Here is a 17,625-nt window from a genome sequence, read left to right as displayed (position 1 = left end):
GATGCAAGCCAATTTGGGATTCTTGTTCTTTTTTTGTTGGTTTGATTTTGGATGCTTACTATTTGGTATTTTTGTTTTTGCTGACTTGTCGTCAATTTTTATTTGATGCTTCATAACATCGCCACAAGCAGGAGCTCCGACCAAACCGATGCCGATGAATGGACCGTGATGAGATCTCCCTTGATGTTAGCCCAATCAACAGTTTTGATACCAATCTCAATATTTTCACTGTCGATTTTCAATTTTCCTACTATGGAAAAAATCAAGCTTCATAATAGCTAAGAGCTTTTCTAGGTTCCATTTGCCAAATTTTTTTCCCCTTTCAGGGCCCTATTTTAGGTAAATTTTGGGTAAATTCCATGTCAATTTGCCACGTTAGCTAATTGGGTTAATTAGGTTTTCAACGTGGCAAGTTACTTGGCCATATCAGCTAGTTAACTTGCCACATCAGCGGTCCAGTTAAGATAGTAACAGAAAATGTTAATAAATGGTTGATTTGTCAATTTTTGATAACGTTAGTGATATTTTATTATTTTTCTAAAATTGAGTGATTGAAATGAAACCTAGATGACTATTGGCGTAATTTACCTTGATATAAAATAAATAACGCGAAGGTGGCATATTTGAAATATGCATGGGCCATTTTATTTGGAAGATTTGTTTTTTCAACTTATTTGGGTTTAAATTTTTTTTTATGCATTTTGGATCGGTCGAAGTTGATATTATCATATCAAAAAAATAACACTAATCGATTTCCAATTGAAAAACTATTCTTTTATCATATTCAAATCAATCTCAATTATCATTCAAATGAAGCAGAGCAGTTTGAATTTTATTTTTTTAAAAGATTGCTATGATTTAGAAATTAGACCAAAAAGAAAAAGAAAAAGAAAATCTATGGGAATAATAGAGAGAAGAAAAGGGAATCACTTCCAACAGACAGCATCAATGTCATCTCTTGCGGATATGTAAAGCTCCAGACGTTTGGCAATCTGAATTCGCCTATCCATCAGTTGAGGGTCTTCATCCAACATTGCACTCAGTCTTTCCTTCTGCACCCCACACCTTTTTTAGCATAACAACATCACACCAATACATACGAAATGGTAAAATTTATAGTAACCCATAAAAAAATCATGAAATATTTTAAGCGAGAAAATATGCAATCACAATACAAGCATGAATAGTCAAATCTAACAACTCAAAGGATCTTTCTAGAAATTTAAAATATTTTAATCAAACTCATCTCACCACATACTCAGTTTCTAACACTCATATCTAAATTCAAGTAATGTAGCTATTAGTTCACCCACTATTTTCTTAAGTTAGATCTTTTATATAAAGACAAATTTTGTATGTTTGATAATTTTTGAGGTTCAACCTCGTTCTACATGGCAATTGATCTATATGTATTCATGAGTTTGTTCTCTAGAAATCAATGCAATCTAAATGGAGAATTAATCTAATTTTTCATATTTGACGTCTCCTTAATCTATTTAAAGCTTTTTCATATATTTAAATGATCATATTTTCATACTCAGGGAAAAATGAACGGTCTAAATAACATTGAAACTAACTTGATTTCTCTAAGGAATTTTTTGTATTAATAGAGTTGATGAGTCCTATTTTGTCATCTTAACTTGATATGAATTTTTTTGAATCAAATAAAATTATTCGAGTTATAAAAATTAAACATGTTAAATTAAAGTCATATTACAATATAACTAATTCCATGTTAGAGCATATAAATTTGAAATTATATATATTTGAAAAATTTTTCAAAAAAAAAGAAGATACTTTATTATGATCTTAATTAACTTATTTAGGTCTCAAAATTATTATTTTAATTTTTTTAAAATTTAACTTTCTTTGTATATTCTTTAGAATTTTTTAAAATTATTATAATTTTTTAAAAAATATAATTTTTTGGAAATTTTATAAATATTTTAAATATTTTAAAATTACTTTGAATTTTTTTATAATTTTGTGGAGACTTGAGAGAAACCAATTTATTCATTTTCAAAATTGGCAGGGACAAAGAGGTATTTACACCAATTTGTTATTTGAATGATTCGAGTTGTAAAATTCAACTCGATTCGAATTCGAAACTCGAATTATTTATTCGAGTTAACTCGAATAGCTCAATTCGATTAACTCGAAATATAAATTTATTTTTTGAATCAAATCAAGTTTTACTCACCTTAAATTTCTCAATAAAGTATACCTTAAATTTCTTAATCAAGTATACCAAAATAAGCAACATATAAGTTGAATCCAGACCCCACAAATAACTAGTATAGTCTTAAATTCAAATTTCTCGAATGTTACTTGAATTTAGGTATCAATTTTTGTAGATTTTTTCACATATTTAAAAGATGGTTGGAGTATATATTCAAATATGTCAAGACATTGATACCTCTTCAAACAAAGTTAGTGCAACATAGTTGAAAGTGTAATATATTTTAAAATAATTTACCTCTCTACTTCCGACTTGGGCATAAAAGTTGGTCAGCAGTGACCTCTTGGCCTCCTTGACTTGGCAATAAACCACCGCCTTCGGTATAGTATTCCTCAATGTATCACAAACCATGGCTATATAAGCATTAACATTTGATCCTGTACCAAGCAACAAAGTTTAAGTCAGCAATTCAACATCTTAAGGAGAAACCATCACCACTAAAATGGACTGATAATGTTAGAATCAAGGAATTTCCTTAATTCCAAGAATAGCTTGAATTTAGGAACTATAACTTGACACAGGCAGGCTCGACATTTTCCAAGTTTTTAATTGTATTTGGAAGGTCATATCCTGTTGAAATATTTGTCTAAATTAAGTGTTAGTGGATCGTAGATCACCATATATGTCAATTTGAGCTAAAAAAAGATCAACATATAAAAGTTCATATACCAATCCTTCTGAGATAACTTTCATTTAAACGGTCACCAGTGTGAGATTGGTTTGGATTCTTGTCTGGTTCTGCATTTTTTTTCTTGTCAGATGGGTTTAGGTTCTTCTCTGGTTCAGCATTAAGCTTCCGGAAAAAATCGGCTGTCAAGTAACTGGACTCCATCTCCACTAGCCGTAAAACTGTCTTACGACTTTCATCACGGAATTTTTCCAAAGATTCATTTGCAGCAGTAGCTATGTCAGTTTGAAGCGATGGAAATCGCTTCAATTCCTGCATTTAAATTGAAGTTGCATGTTATCTACAGTAATCCAATAAGTAGTTAGAATCATTTCAGAAAGAAACTTTAGAAATCATCTTTTTATTTTTATTGAAAGGAAGCAGTAGATTATCATTGTAGCTGAATTCATTTTTATTGTCCTCGTTATCTAGATTCTTTTCTTCCAACTCAAGAAAAATGTCATAATTAGAAGAATTACTTGTGTATTCGTTAAGGTAAAATATTTTGTTTAACCTCGGATGATAAGCCTATAGTAATCCGCTTTAATATGAAGTGAACGAGATGCAAGATTTCTTGTAAATTCAACAGCTTGCTGCGACTTCAAAGTATATGACAAAAAATATATAAAAATGCCAGTGGGATTAAGTTCTACTGCTTTCACACTGACAGCACAAAACAAGAAATACTGCAGCAAGATTTGTCTACCTGTGTTTCAGCTATCGACTTTCTTACAAGTTCTTTCAATACATAGTGCACCTAAAGATCAAAGCACATGGCATTCAACAGTCAGAATAAGAGTCATATAATAATTTCACTTTTAACAAACTTAGAAAAGAATCAATAGACATTGATAATAAAAAGTAGCAACACACAAATAGAAACAAAGGCTCAAATGACCCTCTTATTAGAGCTAGACTTGTGAGGACCAATCCTATAAGAAAGAGAAATTTGGGAGAAAACGAGTTTGTTGAGAAAGAGGATGAAAGAGAATTTTTTAGAGAGAGAAAAAAAAAGAATCTTATTTATACTTGCTAAATTCCTAAAGACAGGGAATTATCACAAAGCATGATATTATTAGATCCTAATAATGGGCATTATTACAAGATGCAATACTTATAAATTATCTCTACCAACCATTAGTCAATAAATTATTACTAAAATATTTGTAACAAACCTCAATCAACATAATTACTCCCAAAAACTTTTTACCAAATACTAGTCTTCATCCCTTGATTTCCACATCCACAAATAGCATGCGTCAAGAGTTCTAATAAATCTTCCTGGTCGTCTACATGACAAACCAACACCATACAATGTGATCCTAAATAGGTCCCCTTATTCAAGTTTGATACTCTTTTCAAGAAGCTACACCATTTCAAATAGGAGGGAGAGGGGAAAAAAAGCTTAGAAACACAAACCTCAAATATTTGAAAACCCTTTACTACAAATCTACCTTCATAGAGGATGCCAAAGCATAAGCCCTCTCATGTCTAAGAGGTTTTGACCTTTTCCCCTCTTGGAAGTTCTCTGACGGATATAGTCTTATTCTTTTTTTAATCTCTACAGTAATAATAATAAGTTCAATCTGTAGTTTCCTTTGCCATCCCTAGCGAGAAAGTAAGAACAAGTAGATAATACCTTGTAGTTTCAGTAACTACTTATTTCCTTCAAGTTTCTCTAGCATTTTGTGTGCAACTAGAAACACATATGATTGAACTTTTGAAGAGTCCAAGGGAAAAAAACTCACAAATGCTCACCGTTTACCCCTACAAAGGAATCACTTGACTATTTTAGCAGAACCAAATGTAATAACAATGTGTCTGTTTGAGCGTGTTTATTCGATGTAAAAGTAATTTCTGTTTGCATCTATCATAAGTTCATGACTCTGAATTGAAAGTTATCCCAACTACAACACAAGTAAGAACATTACGGCATCCACGGAGGCTTCAGCGGGCCCTTTGAAATAGCTGATAGCACCATCAATCAGCCTTCTGTATCCTTGTTCTGGAGCTATCAAATGTGGCTGATAGCCATCAGCCTCTGTGACAACTTTTTGGACATTTTTTAATGAAAGATAACGATCAAAGGGTAGTTTCTTCAAAGCAGCTGGCAATTGGTTGTCAAAAACTCCAAATATCCGATCCCCACCAGGTCGCCTGAACCAATTACTTACTGTTTTTAGAATTATACTACAGGAACTGGCACAGCTAACCACATTAATAGAAAATATACTTCATAAGATAAGACAGTAATGTCATAGAACTTTTTATGTATGTTAATTTTTATAGTTGACTGTCTCTAAGAGTTGGAGATACTCCATACAAGAGCCAAACAGACAACACCGACTAGTAACCGTAGAAAGACTTTCTAATTCCTAAGTATAGTCGATAGTCATAGGTCAGAACTGAAGCTTTATTTGATTGCATGATATGTTTCCTTAATTGCAAGTCTTATAAATCACTAGACACATCCCAATACGGGAATGTTCTAAAGAATTACGTCTCATTCTCATTACTTAGAGATTGAAATTAGCAAGTAGAAATTTTGAGATAAGAACTACGGGTGTAAACTGGAAAAAAATAAATCAAGACGAACTAGTATAGAAGTTTCAATGCTGAGTACTAAAAAGCTAAAAATTATGTACTTTACCCTTACCCTCCATCCAGGTGCTCCTTGAAGACACGGTCAAATGCACGACAGAGTTCTAAAATCATGTATAACTGGGCCTGTACATACATTTAATATAACTAAAGTGAACTAGACTGAGGAAGTATCCCGTTCAAAACTAAGCAAGCCGGTTCTGAAAGATCTAAACTGTTTACCCCTCCATCAGTTGCAATAGGCCTGCCAATACGGTCCAACTCTGCATTGAGCTCATCAATGGTCTTATTTATCAAAGCAATGATGCTTGGTATGCGCTGCCTGATAACAAGCTCTAAATGCTGCAATAGAAGAGTATAAAAAAATAAAGATAAGGACTCATTTAGAGAGATGTACAAGCTTTTGTGAGTTATTAATATTAAAATTAATTCAAATAATTAAAATAAAAAGTTGAAAAGGACCTCAGACAATAGTTTTGCAAGATACTCTGATCCCATCCTACTTGCTAAGTGCCCATAATCAGGGCTTGTTTCAAAATATTCACGCTCTTTTCGACGAGCAAGAATCATATCAACATTCTTATTTATGTCAGCTTGAGAACGATTAACAATTCCAACCCAAGGATGTTGAAGCCTGTATGCCCTTCCTTCTAGAACCTGAAAGACTTATATCGAGTAATTATAATGTTTATGGGTTTAACATCTACATGGGAGTTTTTCTAACTGATGTTACATCTTAGTATCATGATGCACCAATGCCACACAACCATACACAAGTATATACTACATTCAAAAGAAAAATAAAATGAAAGAAATAGTTCCAAGAGGAATGTCTTAGAAAATAAGAAGAGATGGCATAAACCATGGACTTAGGTGGTAATAATGTTCCATGCCATTGAGGATGATTTTGTCTAAACTGCTATGTAGATATAACATTTGCAGTAGATATTATGCATGCTTTCTATGATCAAGGAACTGATGCGGTATGTATGGTTAAATACATACGTCCACGGCATTTGTTCCCTTATCCATAAGATCAAGTTTTGTTAGCACACCAAAAGTTCGTTCACCTGAAAATATTATGAAAAAATGTTAATCTCCTCGCTCATTGGACAATTCCTATTGCATAGCAATGCTTCAGAGGAGTATACATGCATAAAGCTAATTTTTAGAATACCTGACGGATCAACATCTCTTGCAAGCTTTATGGCATCTGAAGTGGCAATGTCTTGATTAGCAGGAGAAATGGCCAATATGATGCAGTTAGGCTACAAAATTGAAAATTTCAAACTGAAACTCTGTAAGAAACATAATGAAGGTGCAAGAGATGTTATATTAGGGCCAAAAGACAATCTAAATGTTGTTTTTTGAAGACATTAGGGCCAAAACTAAGATCAGTTGTTCTCAGTCTGATGGCATAATATGTTGTCAAAGCAAAATGTTGTTTCTTGCACAATTTTTTATGTTGTTTGTCCTTTGATGTTTATGATCCAGTCTTTTTCTCCACGTGTAAAACGCTTTTTTTTAACTGTCTGGGTCACGCATGTTAAGTGGGGTTATACTTCAGCTATAAACTATCAGGTTTCTTGTGGGCTTGTATTAAAGATGACTCACTACATTATGCGTGTCTCAACATCCAATTTTAGATTCATGAACGTAATTAGTTTATACTACCTCAAGGCTCAATAATGAGATTAAAGGTCAAACAAATTAAAAGTAAGAGTGAACGGGATTACAAAGGCCCTAGACGCGCATACAAAAGAAAAAAAAAATCAAAATTCACTTTCTTGTTTTCCAAAAAATCAAGGAACGAGTCTCGGTCCAATTATACAGTTTTGGAGATTTCAAGAATCAAGAAAATCAAGATTTCAAATCTTGAAATTCTTCACTCAAGAAACCGAATCTTAAAACTTGTGTGTGATGAATTACATGTACGAGAGCCAATTTCGGAAGTGAATGAATCATAAGTCCAAGTTCTTGAAAACCAATCAATGGGATATCCAAAAGCCATAATGAAGTTTCAAGAAAGACTTATTTGAATATCAAATCAAATTATCAAATTATCAAAGTGACCAATTTGTAAATATTTTAAAATTTTTATCCAATTTTAATTAATTAGTGGATCAACATGTAAAAATTCGACCGAAGGACCCATTTAGACCCTTGGACAAATTTCTCACTCAATTTCACACTTAGATTTACTTTCACATATTAATAGTTTGTTATTTGATAAGTTGTCATGCTTAGTTGACACACTCCAAATCTCCTCCCTCCCCCCATTTATTCATTCATTGATCATCCACTTTTAAATCATTTTCAAGCTTCGAAGGGGAAATTAGAGTTGGGAATTGTCTATTTGTAACAACTTAATTTTTAATAGTGTCAGAAATAGTGGTTTCGAGATCACAATTCTGACGTGTTAGTGTGTAAATATTAATTATTTAATATTTACGAGATCATTAGTATAGTATTAAAATTTGGTTAAGAAACTTTGATGTTTGATAGGTTAATTAAAAAAGGACTAAATTATAAAGGATGTAAAAATTAATCAATATTGATTATTATTAGTTAAAAGGTTTAAATAGTTAAATAGGAGATCTTAATGGCAAATATACCATAAGTGGTGATAGTGGCCCGCATTAGTAAGTTTTGTAAGGAATTTTAATTAAAATAAAGTTAAAATAATTAAAATAATAAAAGTAAAAAAGAAAAGAACAGGTTGTCACCTCTTCCATTTTAAGTCTCTCCACCGAAAATCCATAGATTTTAAGTCGCTTCGGTATTGCTATTTTCTTTGCATGTAAGTTTATTTGACATTCATTTTTCATGAATTTTACATTTTTAGGATCGTTGTAATAATATTTAGCTAGTTTAGGGACTAATTTGTAATACTGTTAAAGTTTTAAAAATTCACTATTATTGTTTTTGGAGTTTTCTTAATGTTTATGCTTGAGCCTAATGATGGATTTGAACTATTTTGTAAAGTAAATTTGTATCGTTTTAAGTTTAGGGATTGAATAGATAAAATGTGAAATTGGAAGGATTTTATTGAAAAAAATTCATAATTTAAGGGCTGTTTATATAGGGTTGAACGTTTGGCAAAAACGAGTATACGAGCTAATTGTGAAAATTAGCTTATTTTAATATTAAGGATTAAATTGAATAAAATATAAAAATTTGAGACAATTATAAAAATTATAAATAAAAGGACTATGTACTAAATTTAATAAAATATGAAATTGAAGCTAATAAAATGAAATAAACTATTTTATATATCAAGATCAAGTTGATAATTAAGGAAAAGGAAAGTTGTTGATTAGTTCTTAAACTTTTACTAATTCTACGCTTTAGCCCTAGTAAGTTTATATGGTTTTATAAGATATAATTTGCAATATTATATTGAATTTTGAGTTGTGATATGTTAAATATATCTTTATATGTTGGAATTGTTATAAACTGATACAAGGCAAGACAATAAATTGAACATCGGATAGGATACAATTGGCATGCCAATAGGTTATATTGCGCGCAGTACGAGGTTGACTTGCGATGAGATAATGACTTTTGATTTGATACTTACTATTGAATATACCGATGTCCAACTTTTTTTGCGGACTATCATGTTATATTTATAGTGATTCTGGTGTGTTTTTGAGAGCAGATGTAAAGCCTACTGGCTTGGCACTTGGTGCTCATGTATGTTTTTGGTTGGCTTGGCTCATTTGAGCGTTCTAGTGTGTTTTAATGGTTAACCGCATATCCGAACCTGTTTATACCGTTCATCGAGCAACTTTCCAATGGTTATATGACATGTTATTAAATCTTATAAGTGTTTACATGGTCTTCTGAATGTATATCGTGACTTTATATTGAATGATCTCATGTGAATAAATATATTTTGCAACTTGTATATATTTATGTGTATAAACTCACCTGTTGAGTGATTGTGATTGACATGATTTATTATTTTTTAATCTTGTTAATGAAATAGCTATATTTATACGGTAAGTTTTATTTAATCAACCGTTGAACTTACTAAGCTCTATTGAAGCTTACTCGTGTCATTTTTCATGTTCCTTGTAGATAATTTTTTGTGGAGTTGGGTGATTGGATCAACTTGAAGATCACACTATCTAGATACATTTTGATAGATTTTGGTATGCTTATTTTAGGTTATATGACATGTAATAGGTGTATTTTTTATATGTTTTAAATATTTACTACATGTGTTACATATGAGATTGATGCAAAGATGCTTAAGATTAGTATTAGCTTGCTTGTGTATATGCCTTTAATCTTGGTGTGAATATGTTCATATAAAGTTGTTTTGGTCATTTGATATAAAACTTATATAAATGTTTGAATAATGGTATGAATGAATGTGAATGAATAATAAGAAATAGTAAGTTTGACATTAGCTATATGTATGATCTTATGAACTTGAATGCAAATTAGTTTGGTGTGACATGTGAATTGAGGTTGATAATTGAATTGTGGTTTCAATGATGATATATTGGTTAGGCACTTAGGTTGAATGTTTTGACATATTTTAAGTTTGTTTAAATGTGTCTTTAAAGCATGGAAATGTTTAATTTTGATTTGGTTCAGTACCTAAGTTTAGGATGAAAGTTTGTCTTGTTTTGGAAGCTTTTTAAGGTGCACACGGCTTAGAGCACAGACTGTCACACAGCTGTGTGCCTTATTAATAGGTGCAGGATTTTTCACACGACCACAGTTAGTTACACGGTTTGAGCATACAGACGTGTGAGGTAGCCACACAGCTATGTCCCTAAGCCACACGGTCTGAGCTCTGTCACATAGCCGTGTGACCCCTGTTAACAAAATTTTCAAAATTTGTTATGTTTTTCTGTTTTGATTCAAATTAGTCATTGGTTGTTTTCAAATTATTTTTAGGGTCCCGTAAATTCGATTTTAGGCCCTTAAATGTATTTATGCTATGAATAATATTTAGTTTTGATTATTGATATTTAGATTAATATATGAATGGTTTAATGATGTTAAATGTTTCAATATGTGTCGTAATACTCTGTAACTCTAATCCGGTGACGGAGATGGGTTTGGGGTGTTACAAGATTCACCTTGTTTCCTATGCTTACTAGGGCTTCTATAGGCCAATCTCACCTTTTCCATCGCTTTTCTTTTCTTTGTTTTTCCATTTCGATCTTGTTGTTTTGAATCTAATATTTGAATTTACTTAATTCTAAGTCTTGTTTCAATCAAGAGGGCATTCTCTTATCTTCTCTTATAGAAAATCATCCAAAAATAAGAGTTCTTTTGCTTTTCTTGTTGTTTGAAATCTTTTGTTACAAAACACTTTGGTTTCGGCTTAATTTTTCATTCTACTAAATTGCTTTGTTATTTTTGTTTCAGTATGCTTAGAGGCTTCTTTAGAGTTCAAGAACGATTTATTCTCTTCTGAGAAACCTTGTTCTACTCATTCTTGGACTTTTTTTGGCTGCTCCTACCTTTCTTTGCTGTTGGGTTTCTTTTTCCATTTGTTTTCATTTAAGTTCTAATTTGTTTTGTTTCTTTTATTTAGATATCAATTCGACAACTTTTTCTTCATCAATGACGCCTGAATCACTTCGAATACTGGGGTTTCAATTGTTCTTGGCTATCTGAACTTTCCCTTTAATCTTTCTTGTGATTTCATTCGGTTTTAGTCTTTATTCTTCAAATATGTTCTAACCGTTTGTTTTCACTTAATTGGCAGTTTGATTTCGTTTGACATTCATCAAGAACAAGTGTTTCCTTAATTGACTTGGATTCCTTCAAGAGCTTTAATTCTTAATTCGGTCTCCCTATTCTTTTGTTACTTGATTTTTGTTGCTGCTCTTCTAATTCTGACTTGGATTGTTTGCATTTCAAGTTGAGTTGAGCTAAGTGTTTTTCTGTTCGTTTAGAGTCCTAGGCCAGAGCTGCGACTTGAACAATTTTGCGATCCTATTCCACACGCGTCCCTCTCATTCCTTCATTTCACCTATTACCAATTGAGTTAAGGTCAGATGCTGAACATGGTATCTAAACCCAAGTTTTGTAATGTTACTCTTCCTGCCTAATCCTATTTAAGGTGCACGGCCTCTGGTGTGGTTGTTGGTATAAAAACCTAGGTTTTGTAATGTTGTTCTTCTCGCCTAATCGTATGTAAGGTACACGACCCCTAGTGTGGTTGTTCACATGTAGGCAATATGAGCTATAAATGGGGAATGTTATGTAATTCTCTTAAGTATTAGGTTTCATGAAGTCGTATATTATAGTTGTGCCTCTTCTATTTCCAATTGGATTGAGGTTGGATGCTCAACAATGCCTAAACGTGAGAAAACTGTAAATTGTACCACTTAAGTTTGAGGTTTCTCATAATCTTATTATATTTAGGTGATGCCAATTTGTTTCAATTATTAGTATTGGTCCTATAAATGGGGAGAAGTATTAAGCGGTATCAACCAACGTTTATGGACTATCTATCTATTCTCAGTTTGGTTTTAGATAGGATGATCAACAAGTTTGTTATCATCTTAATCCATTTTAGAAGAACCAGCCTTGGTTGGCACCATGCTAGGAACTTTAAAGACACTTTAAACAGATTTGAAAATTTGATAGCAACTAAGGAGGTAAACTTGTGATTATAATTGATCGATCTTAGTCAGCAATGGCTCCTATTACCTATAGATAAATCTAAACAGAGAAAATTTATGGTGAAAACATAGTAATCCTATAATATCATAATAATGGCCATATTCCCTGTAAGGATGAGTTATTTAGCGAAGTGGCACCTATTAGACCCGAAGATTGAATGATATAGAAGTTCCATCACTGCTCCATGGTAGAGAGACATATCACACGTTGACAATTTTATTAAGGGTTAAATCACATTTTGAGGCTTGAATTTGGTAACTTTTCTCACACTGGGGCTTGAAATTTTTTAACTATTTTTGGTCAAGTTAGACCTTGAATTTGGCAAATGTTCCCATATTGGGACTTAAATTTTTTTTAGTCCTTGAAAACCTAAAGTTTAGGACCCAATATGAGAATAATTACCATGTTTAGGGTTTAACTTGAACAAGAAAAAGGTTCAAGTCCCAATGTGGGAAAATTTGTCAAGTTCAAATCCCAAGTAGAAACAATTGTCAAGATCTGGACTTGGACAAAAAAAAATTTCAGACACCAATGTAAAAAAATTGCCAAATTCAAGCCCCAAATAATGACTTAACCCTTTTATTAATGAAAATTGATCGTTAAACAATGTCTGTGAAATGTGGAAGCCTAAACCAGTCTAATAATCATCTATTGTATAGTTGTGCATCTATTCCTAATTGAAATGTACCAGTTTAATCTATCCTGAATCAAATGGTTACAAAAAGTTCTGTGTCTATCCATCTTTTCATTGTGCATATGTTCCTAATTAAACATAGCAGGTTAATCTATCCATTTTATCATTGTGAATGTACTAATTAGGACATAGCAGTTTAATCCATCCTGGGTTAATTGGTCAAATTCTGTGTCTATCCATCTTTTCATCGTGTGTTAGATAATCATCGTATTCTCTCAAATTGGGATAAATAATGGACTACAATGATCACTTGTTTCCCAGACTTACAGGTTCGTACTTTTGATTGAGTTCATCTTTCTTGTTCGTTGTAAGATTATCGTATATCCGAGCCAAATACATCTAGCATTGAAAAGACTACGTCACCCTTCAAGATATCAGAAAGTCAAGTAACTCACCTTTTCAACGTAAGTACGCACCATGTTTTCAATATCTTCGACTATAGTCTCCGACTGTCCTTCTGCAAAAACCATAGACACGTCCTTCACGATTAATGATTCTGTGTTGCGTGCTTAGAGGGAGATCAAATCTTAGTTTGTTAAAAAATAAAAACTATTGTTATTACCTACAGCAACTTTTGTCAACCCAGGAAGATCTATAAGTGTTAAGTTGACAACTGCCAAATAAAACCAGACACATTATAGTCATAGAAATCGAACCAGTAAACACCTTAAAAGGCTTAACCAAAGACGTAATGATCAACCAAAAGGAAATCAAGACTTTACCACGGGGGACTTAAGAAAACAAGAACTAAAAGAATAAGCATAGGAACAAAATCTCATCAAAAACCAAATCATAATGCAACAATACACACTGTCACACAGTTAAAATGAAACAGTGGCAAAGCCATATATAAGTTCCAGGCAAAGAGGTACTACCAAGAGGTGCAGAACACCACCATTACCGGGTTTCCTTCAAAGAAACTCCTGATGGAAGTACTTGGTATGAGTTTTGACGCAATGCACTTTTATCTGTTAACAGGTAATGATCCTCATGACATGATCGTACTCAAAAGTGTATGATGAGCAACAATCGATGAAGAGAGTCATATTTATGGAAATTACATTTATGATTTAGACAAACAGTTTTATTCTCTATTTCATGTATATATTTAGAGAGGAAAACATCCAGTTATATTTGGCCCTTAAAACTTGAAAACCTGGCGTACTTGTCCCCAATTTTACTTTCCTCAGAGGAACAACAAAGGAATGAGCAAACAACTGATTGAGCAATATTTAACAAGAGAGAGAGAGAGAGAAGGGGATCACAATACAAATGGGATGGAGACAGTAGAATCATAATTTCCACAAATGTGTTCAGTTCCTGTATAATTGTAAACAAAAAAATTCACCCATGTTCCATTTTTCGATGACTAAATCATCAAAGTTGATAATGGAACAATCTTATAATAAGAGCACAATTTAGTGTGCTCAGTAGAATGATCCACTAGAATATATGCTCAAGTTGATAATGGAAGTAGATATGCATTATTGTATCTGGTTATCTGATAAAAGAAAAGAAAAACTTCGTTCATTGTATAGTTAAGAGGGTGGCATAAGTGCAGACCATTTGGAGAATATATGCTCAAGTGAATTGGAATATTAGAGATTTGCTTTGTCTTCCCAGTTATTCGATCTGTTTCATCTGCAATCTCCTTACGAACAGCAACTGCATAAACAGTATTTTCGTTATTAATAATAAAATCACCTGAATTTTGATAAACCAAGAACATGAAAAGAAATGAGTAATGGAAAAAAAAATCTGACCAAGTATGGGGCAGCAAAATCATTTTTAAAGTAAACAGTCATTATATGGATATATGGAGAAGATATATTAAGGAACTAGAAACTGGCAACAATAATGTTGGTGAGGAAATGAAAGAAAACAGTTTCATCTTGGAGGAAATTGTTCAAGCTTATTACTCTGCAGTCTGAATTTACCATTACACAGCTACTTGCATGGTTGTTCGAGGCTTATTAAGTGCTTTGTTGCATGGGATGACCATCAATCTCTGATTATTACCCAAAATAGGATACCAACGCAACACTTGTCATGGTTTGCAACAATCAAACCTAACATTTATGAAGCCAACGCAATATGGTTTACGCTGGTAGACTTTATAGAAGATTCCGAATTAATGTCACTCCTTCAGAGCTACAACTGCAGAGCCTCTTACAAGAATGCCATGATTGTTTCTTCTACTCAACTGAAAAATTCTTTTTATAAATTATACCTCAATCATGGAATGGAAGGATTTTTGTTCTCTTTTCTTTTTATCAAATAACTGGATTCCTGGGCAAGCACTGTTACTTCAAAAAGTGATGGAAAAAGAAGCTGTCTATAGTAACATAATGCAATACTTGACATATACATTGCATCTGAAGATTAATCCAGAAGAACACAAATCTCAAACTCAGTCTATATCCTATAAATCACAGGATAGAACTCTGTCCCAGCATAAAAAAAATGTTGCACTTCTGTATCAAAGAAGTCCTATTATTCGGTCTCTGGTACATATAAACTTATCCCATCCCCAGAAAGAAGTTAATGAATTTCATGCATGGATCACCCAAGAAAGCAACATAAACACCAAAAAGTAAGTTAATAATTTCGAGAAGATGGATAGATAACAAATTCAAAAGTTTAAATGAATATCGAGCACCATGATGGAAATACCGAAATCAGTGAATCTCTTCTTTGGTGCATGAAGAAACTCTGCATATTCAGTCCCAGATTCTGTCTTATGAAGTTGCAATACCAATGGCCTCCGAGTAACAATGCCTTATAGAGCAAGAACAAGAAGTTAGATTTTGAAAGGAGTACGTTCTTCATCATAACCAACTTCGCATGGTATATGGGTGGATGTCATTTTTAATCATAAATCACAGCATAAGCATGATATGGAATCTAGAATACAGATCGTGGTGGATCCTTTCCAATTTAGTCATGATCCATAACACCTTTCAAATGATATATTTAGCTAAACTAATAAGTGATAAAACTGCATTATAATTGTTTACTTAAAAAAAAAAAGATCTTTTAAGTACCAAGAACCAACATTTAAGTGTTCTATTTTTCCTTTTTTTTTTAAATTCTATTATTAAAATTCCAAATTCCAGGAAAAGAAATAAAAAAAAATTACCAGATCCACGAGGCAAGAAATCTCTCCCTACAACACTCTCCAAAACCGAAGATTTCCCAGAACTCTGATTTTCCATTTGAAAAAAAAAAGAAAAAGAAGACAATTGTGTAAAAACAAAACGTGAATAAATAAATAAATGGATTAAAAAGGAATTTTGACCTGGCCACCAACAACAGCAACAGAAGGGAGAATTTCCCAGAGAGACATTCCTTGGCCACCATGATCGCCAAGGAGGGTGCAGGCTCTTTGGATCTTGTTTATCAACCCAATCAAGCTCGTCATCGTCGCCATTTTTTACCCAAAATAATAGAGGGATTTGGATTGGAGAAGACAATGTGGGATCGAAATGGATGCTCCTACGTCGGATTACAAAACTTGGAAATGGAAGTTTTGATTCAGAGAGAGAGAGAGAGAGGACGATAATAAACGGCGAAACAATTTTTAACGAAAGTGATGTTTTGCATGGCTGACTATTTATATTTATATGTGCTTTGTTTTTTTCTCAACTGTATATGTACTCTGGCCAAAAAAGATAAAAAAAAACTTTAAATGTGCTATTTTTAAAACTAATCCTCTGTTTGGATATTTAACTATTAAACCCTGCTCTGTTTGTTAATCAATTATAAATTTAATATTTATAAAATTATTTCTAATTTAGAAAAAATTAAAATGTAAAATATCTTTTTTTAGTTATAACACTACACCATAAGCTTGTATGCCATAGTTACTATATAAATAGTGACAGTAAAAATGAAATTATTAATTAAAATAAAAATTATTAATTAAAATAAAAAAATTATTAATTAAATATTAAAACCATTATTAATTAAAATAAAAAATTATGAATAACAATATTATTATTTAGGAAAATATCATTGCAACAAGAAACTAAAAATTTAACAATAAATTTGCTTTAAAAATTTAATACAACTATTCATATCCCTACCAATTTGCACATACGTTAGAGCGTCCGAACCTGCATCGGTAATAATATCAATGCCTACCAAACTAAAATTTAATTGATTAATATAACTTTATTTTAATAGATAAATTTAAGTAAATTACTCAAGTTCAATCAATAAAATTAAACTTAATTACAATTTCTAAAAGTTCAAACTCAAAGCCAATGAATTAAATTTGGCTTAAAGGTGTAAAAAATCCTCAAATTTTTTCAAGAAAAGTAATTAAGTCACTCCTTTTTTTTTTGCACTTAATTGAACACTTGAACTTTCAAAAAACATCAAAAAGGCCCTCAAACTTTTTCAAAAAAACAATTAAGCCCATACTTTTTCACTCGGTTAGGTACTTGAACTTCAAAATGCATAAAAAGACCCTCAAAATTTTTCAAAAACCAATTAAGCCCCTACTCTTATTAAAAATTAGAAAAAATATACTAAATAATAAATTTTAGAAAAATTATTAAATTTTAATAAAATATAAAAATTAGATTTTTTATAAAAATCGTATAAAAATTGTAAAATTTTATAAAAATCATAAAAAATAACAAACCCTATTTTTTAATTAAAGTTATCACGTGTCGCAACACAACGTGACATGTGGCAAAAAATGATAAAAAATTCAATAAAAGTTATAGAAATATTATAAAATGCTTCTTTTGTATGATAATT

General features: G+C 31.8%; 1 protein-coding gene across 2 annotated transcripts; it reads right to left on the bottom strand.

The window, feature by feature from the left end:
• Positions 1–757: 757 nt before the first annotated feature.
• LOC108478695 (phragmoplastin DRP1C-like) lies at positions 758–16,495 on the bottom strand. Of its 2 annotated transcripts, XM_017781168.2 has the most exons (16): positions 16,157–16,495; positions 15,998–16,061; positions 15,532–15,636; positions 14,422–14,523; positions 13,421–13,471; positions 13,254–13,315; positions 6,685–6,775; positions 6,513–6,577; positions 5,970–6,164; positions 5,730–5,849; positions 5,563–5,633; positions 4,838–5,063; positions 3,613–3,663; positions 2,909–3,179; positions 2,477–2,616; positions 758–1,052 (listed from the first exon to the last, which is right to left on the bottom strand). In XM_017781168.2, exons 1-16 carry the CDS (start codon positions 16,286–16,288, stop codon positions 927–929), a joined length of 1,872 nt encoding a protein of 623 aa, XP_017636657.1. In that variant the 5' UTR covers positions 16,289–16,495; the 3' UTR covers positions 758–926. The 2 variants fall into 2 exon arrangements, with proteins under 2 accessions (XP_017636657.1, XP_017636658.2); XM_017781169.2 differs by lacking the exon at positions 13,421–13,471 and having other exon boundaries at positions 774–1,052.
• Between the last annotated feature and the right edge of the window lie 1,130 nt (positions 16,496–17,625).

This window comes from Gossypium arboreum, chromosome 12 (genome assembly GCF_025698485.1).
Source record: "Gossypium arboreum isolate Shixiya-1 chromosome 12, ASM2569848v2, whole genome shotgun sequence".
Lineage (NCBI taxonomy): Eukaryota > Viridiplantae > Streptophyta > Magnoliopsida > Malvales > Malvaceae > Gossypium > Gossypium arboreum.
The sequence above is the reverse complement of the archived record's forward strand: the minus strand, read 5'-3'. Positions and strand labels throughout refer to the sequence as shown.

Coding starts and splice junctions, on each gene's coding strand:
- LOC108478695 (XM_017781168.2), bottom strand. CDS start 16,288: ATGGCGACGATGACGAGCTTGATTGGGTTGATAAACAAGATCCAAAGA. Junction 6,578..6,684: donor AAGAGATGTTGATCCGTCAG/GTATTCTAAAAA, acceptor TAATATTTTCAG/GTGAACGAACTTTTGGTGTG. Junction 6,165..6,512: donor AGGGAACAAATGCCGTGGAC/GTATGTATTTAA, acceptor TAAGTCTTTCAG/GTTCTAGAAGGAAGGGCATA.